This window comes from Gastrolobium bilobum, unplaced genomic scaffold (genome assembly GCF_033153095.1).
Source record: "Gastrolobium bilobum isolate Gb01-03AN ecotype WA unplaced genomic scaffold, APGP_CSIRO_Gbil_v1 utg1090, whole genome shotgun sequence".
In the NCBI taxonomy this organism is placed as follows: Eukaryota; Viridiplantae; Streptophyta; class Magnoliopsida; order Fabales; family Fabaceae; genus Gastrolobium; species Gastrolobium bilobum.
In genome coordinates, this window is record NW_026899797.1 from 327,842 (window position 1) to 333,841 (window position 6,000).

Genomic DNA, 6,000 nt, shown 5'->3' on the forward strand with positions numbered 1-6,000 from the left:
CTCTCTCTCTCCCCCTTCTCTCTCTCTTCCCTTTTGAGGAGTAGGTTGTTTGGCCTTTTTAGCAATAATTGGATATGTTTACCTAACAAGAGGTTTTTCCCCTATCATTTGCAAACAATGCTTCAGTGCTGACTTCATTTTCGGATATATGAAAGCACCATTCTTTGTTTTTGCTACTTTACCCTCTTTGATAAATTAGAAATTCTATGAAATTTATTATTCCATACAGAATGCCATGTCATGTAGGACTTTTATTACACCAAAAAATCACCTGAGCTTTTATACCAGTAAATATGCCTACTGGTTTTTTGTCAAACTAGTGTACAATTTCGTGGAATATGGATAGTGATTATGATCGACTCAATAGAAAAGAGTGAATAGTGTGTATTTTTCATGGTGCTCAGGGTTTAGTTGTGAAGCTGGTAAAGTTTAAAGTGAAATTCGTCTTTGTGTTATATTTTTTTATCTGTTTTTGAAGTTCAGAAACAAATACCCATTTGTTTTTTTCATTATGAAGTAGCTTGGCGGCTAGGCAATCAACTCTTTGGCATATTTGAGGAGCAAGAGGTTTGTCCAGAATCCTTGGATCAACTTTTGTCTATTCATTTGAGAGTATTTGCCTCATAAAAAATTGCTTATAATCAAAATCAGTAGGTATACATTTTTTTGTTGTTGTTGTTGTGATTAAGAGTATTTGAATGTTATTTATATGTTTATTGGTTTTAAATTTTTAGGTATATTATGGATGAGCATCCGGATTACATTAACTTAAATGATGAAATTAAGAATGACATACATGTTGAATTGGGTTATGAGTTATTGAATATGGATAATGATCCAATAGATTACATCAACTTCAGTGATGATGAAATTATAGAAGAGATGCCTCTTATTTAGGAGATGACATATCAAATGCTTTAACTGATAACATTCCAAATGTCATTCCCTTGACACCGACAAAGAATTCTAATATTTTGATTGAGGTTGGAATGGAATTTTCCGAACAAAAGGATGTACTGGACTTGTATACAGCTTATGGCAAGGTAAAAGGTTTCGGAATCCGAATACGAACAAGGAGGGGTAATTACTTTAGGCTAGTTTGTGCTAGACAGGGACATCCACCACAAAAAAGGATAAAGACGTTGCTCAAGTTTGTCAGACCAAATTAAAGAAGACATCATCAATACGCGTTGGGTGTGAAGCTTATGTAAGTGCTTATAAAAGTGAAAACACAAAAATGTGGAGAATTACACAATTTAACGACAACCATAATCATGGTCTTGTGACTCCAAAGAGTGTTTGTTATCTCAGATCAAACAAAAAAATGTCTGATGCTGCAAGATCATTGGTTGAGCGCTTTAGTGGTGCAAGCTTGCCCACAGGAAAAGTAGCTACCATCTTCAAAGGAGATGAGTTATCATTTGACAGTCGAGATTGTTATAATCATCTAAAAAGTGTGAGGAGAAGAATATATAACACAGGAGATGCACAAGCTGTGTTACACTATTGTGTTAAACAACAATCATTGCATCCAAATTTCTTTTTTTCCATTAAATGTGACGATGAAGATCGCATGGAAAGCTTTTTTTGGATTGATGCAAGGTCCAGGCAAGCTTATGAGCTATTTGGTGATGTCATCACATTTGACACAACATACAGAACTAATAAATATTCAATGCCATTTGGACCTTTTTTCGGTGTCAATAATCATTTACAGTCAATCTTGTTCGGATGTGCTTTATTGAAAGACGAAACAGAAGATACTTTTGTGTGGCTATTTAAGGAATGGCTTCGAGGAATGAATTGGAAACATCCAGGCGCCATAATTACTGATCAGGTATAATCATTTTAAGTACATCTTTTAAACTGTTTCATATATTAATCATTATATTCTTACATATGTCATTGAATTTACAGGACATGTCAATTACCAATGCAGTATCCAAAGTTTTCCCAAAAAGCAAGCATCGGTTTTGTATGTGGCACATCACAAAAAAGTTTCCCGAAAAATTGTCTCATGTCTATCAGCAGCATGCCACATTTAAGAGTGATTTCAATAACTGTATCCATACAAAAAAGAGCACTCAAGATTTTGAAGACAAATGGCAACGTATTCTTGATAACTTTGGTCTTCATGAGAATGAGTGGTTGCAGTCACTTTATTCAATTAAATCGTCTTGGATACCAATCTTCAACAGATCCATTTTCTTTGCCGGTATGAACACCACTCAGCGTAGTGAAAGCATCAATTCATTCTTTGATGGTTTTGTTACATCTGGCACAACCTTAAAGGAGTTTGTAGAAAAATATAATCAAGCAGTAGATGCTTGTTATGATTCATTCAAAAAACAAGACTTTGAATCTAGGCATAAAGAAAGGCGTTTAACGTTGAATATGCCATTGGAAGAGCATGCAGCTAAGGTCTACACTCGTGCAATTTTCACAAAGTTTAGTGATGTGCTTTCTCATAGTTTTCCTCTCTCTAAGGAGAAACTTGGAAATGATGGTGAGTGGGTTACCTATCGAGTTTTTAATAGGAAAGAGAAGGATTATTCTGCAACGGTGAAGATGAAGTTGGAAAATAGAGAAACTAGATGTTCTTGTCAATTTTTTGAGTTCATGGGAATCCCATGTGAGCATATTATTGTTGTTTTTTCGGTTGAAAATGTTGAGCAGATCCCTGAACATATGATTTTGCGACGCTGGAGCAAGGAAGGAAATGATATAATTACTACCAATAAAGACATTTGTAATTTTGATGAAAAAAGACTCCTTCGCGGCTTTGAAATACGCCATAGAGTTTCGAAACTTATAAAGCTTGCAGATAGGTCCAATGAAGCAGCTAAATTCGCTTGTGATGGTCTTGATTCTCTCACTGAATCTTTAGAAAAATTTCCAACACCTGATGATAGTATTGGTCTCGAGGATTTTGATTCACATTACTTGAGTTCTCAAACTAAAGAGTCATCTATGATGAGATTGAATGATCCCAACATTTCACAAACGAAAGGTCGAAAAAGGGAGTCACACAATATCTCACAGGGACATAGAATTCATAGTGGGATTGAAGAAGCATCAAAGAATACTAATATTTGTGGAAATTGCAAGAAACGAGGACATAATAAGCGTACATGTAGAGAGAAAAATTTACATTGACTTTAGTTTTTTTATTTATTTTAGGTTACATTACATTTGTTACATGATTATTATTTAATTTATTATTTATTTTAGTTGGTATAAGACGTATTGTATTATTCTACAACTTTGAATGTTGTTAGAAATATAGTAAAATATGAATTACTGCGAATTTAGACATGATTTAAGATTTTACGATATCTAGAAAGTGTAAGTAGCAACAAACTGCATTTCTTAATCCCTGTTCCAAGGTATTCTCAACATCTGTTTTGGAGTTGACTTGTGCTAACTGCTTTATCGGTGTTAGGAAAATTATTCAGATGATATTTTCTTCGAACAACTTTATTGTGATTGAAGAGTAGGAGGTGAAATGATTGATCTAGAGAAGGGAAATATGAAGAACTTACTGCCATGAGGTTTCTGTTACATTAATGCTCGCTTGACTATATTTTTTTTCCTGTTATAAAAGTAGCAAATATAGCTGATTTGGCCACTAATCAGGCAACTTCAGACTTCTATACTTGCACACTGAACAACCTGTTCTTTAGTGAATGCATGTGCCTGCGGATGTGGTAGCACTGTTCCATGCAGGAACTCTGAAAATTTGAAGTTGTAACTTTTTATAATTACTTCATCAGCACATGTTAGTCTTACACCAAAATTTCAAGCTAAAAGCTTCTCAAATGCACGAGTTATATGCAATCTTTGTTTTTATTCTATCGAAAGATGAGGATGATGAGTAAAGTAGCTGGTGATGCTGGAAGAAGTTTGGGTGGAACTGGATATTAGTTTCAGAGAACCACAACTCGAAAGAGAAAAACTGAATTGTCATTTTCATTAAAATTGAATGCAAAGGATACAAAGCAAGGCTATATAACCAGAACCAAAAGAGGGCCAAAACAGAAAGGCTAATAACAAAACTTTCCTAACAGAAAAGGAACGTGCAAGTGTGTGGCAACAAATGCACACATCACTTACTTACTAACAGAATACCAATCACTATTTGGTGGACTGTGGCTCTTAAATAGTTTTTAAATTCTTAATGCAGTGGTTGTTACATCAATAACATCATCAAGCAAGGTGTGATTTCTCAATCCTTGTCCTTTCGGAGTGAGAAATATATTGGCAAGGTGTGATAATATATTTGTTTTTTGATTCTACAACATCCATCCTTGGAGACCACTCACTTCCTGCAACCAAAAGAAAAAAAGATATAATTTTGTTTGTAAGCTACTTAGCTAGTATAACTTCTAATAATTTTCAGATTTCAAAGCACTTACCACCAATTTCGGGATAGCTTATTTTTTTCTCAGCATGCAATTGGTCTCCTCGTCCAATCTGTGTGCTTGGCCTAGCAAATGCAGGAGGCTCCATTTTACTAAAATCACAACCCTGCACCTGATTCATTCTTTGGTTCAGTGAATTTGAGAAGTCTGATTCTTTCCTTGCAGGTTTAGCAAAACATGGTTCTCTTGCATTAGAAGGCCTTTTCACATGGAAAATTCTAGTAAAGCATAATCACAATGAATTTAGCCATATGTCACGTAAAGTTAAAAAAATATTTAGACAATATGAACTTTCTAGTAACTGTTCCAAAACCAAAACAGATGCCTGAAACTATGATATGGAAAATATTTCCATGTAAATTGAACTCACAGCAATAGATTCAAGGTATCGATTCTGGGAAGAGGGAACCATATCTCGGTTGACAGAAACTATATAATGTCCCCACGACAGATCAATTGCATCCTTCACATAAACCAAAAAATATGAACAGAGTAAAGTAGTTACCAATAAACAAATAATTTCTTTACATGAAAAAAAATTGATATATTTTTAGGTCCAGAAAAACTCAAAAATTAATTCAACTCAAAATCCAGGATTGTGAGAGGATTTATCAGCATTGCATAACCACTGCATTATCATATCAAAGTCCAGAAAATTAAGAATGAACACGAGACAAACTCAACCAAACTTGGTAGAAACACGTCAATCATTCACATGAAAAAAAAACAGAAATCAAATTGGGGCATTGATTTTCAGAAATCAACCTGGGGAACTCATTCACACAAATCATTTTTCTTTTAATTTTCTCAGTTATCGAAAGCACAACTGAACAAACAGATATACTGATGGCCCCATTAATAACTCCGGGACGAATCCCTAAACCCTGAAAGCAAAAAATCGAACCCTAGATATGTGTATTCAGTGAAGCTCTCTGCGGGATGCAGCGGCGGCGGCGCGACGGAGGCAAGCGGCGAGATGGAGGATATGGGCAGCGGCGCCGTCACGTGTCTGGCTATGTGGGGAGGCAGCGGTGGCAGAGCCTATAGTGAGTGTGTGAGAGAGAGAGAGAGAGAGAGAGAGAGACGATGACAGAGGGGATATTGGTGCGACGGAGGCGGGTGGCGGCGGCGGCGTCGGAGACAGAGGCTAGGGCAGCAGCGGCGGCTACTGTGATAGTGAGAGAGAGAAAAAGGAAAAGAGAGAGAAGGGGGAGAGAGAGAAACGATGACAGAGGAGATATTTATGAGACCAACGAGGACCGTCAGATAAGATTTTCAATTGAACGGTAAGATGATTGGTCGTAACATTGTGCGTAACTTTATTTGTGTGTCACAATATCCTATCCCTTTTACTATATAAGCATTATGGGAAATATTTTTCTTATGTTGCATCAGACAAATTGTCTCATGCATAGGAGATATTTTTTTACTGAGAAATTTTTTTTCTAAGAATATGGTTGTAAACATTTTTGCCCAGATAAATTATGAAAAAGTGTTTGGTATGCCAAAATTATATCAAGAAAGTTGAGTTAATTTTACTGATGTTGTTTGGTTGGTGGTAAAATATTGATGTGATTTT

At 35.6% G+C, this 6,000-nt stretch overlaps 1 protein-coding gene across 1 annotated transcript; it reads left to right on the forward strand.

Annotated features, from left to right (window-relative positions):
- Nucleotides 1-1,324: 1,324 nt before the first annotated feature.
- Nucleotides 1,325-3,156, forward strand: LOC133293567 (protein FAR1-RELATED SEQUENCE 5-like). Its single transcript, XM_061492158.1, has 2 exons — nucleotides 1,325-1,837; nucleotides 1,918-3,156. The coding sequence occupies exons 1-2, from the start codon at nucleotides 1,325-1,327 to the stop codon at nucleotides 3,154-3,156; spliced, it is 1,752 nt and encodes a 583-aa protein (XP_061348142.1).
- Nucleotides 3,157-6,000: the final 2,844 nt, after the last annotated feature.

Bases quoted from the DNA above. Each gene is read 5' to 3' on its own strand.
- LOC133293567 (XM_061492158.1), top strand. From the start codon at position 1,325: ATGTCTGATGCTGCAAGATCATTGGTTGAGCGCTTTAGTGGTGCAAGC. The intron at 1,838-1,917 runs GTATAATCATTT...TTGAATTTACAG, and splicing joins GCGCCATAATTACTGATCAG to GACATGTCAATTACCAATGC.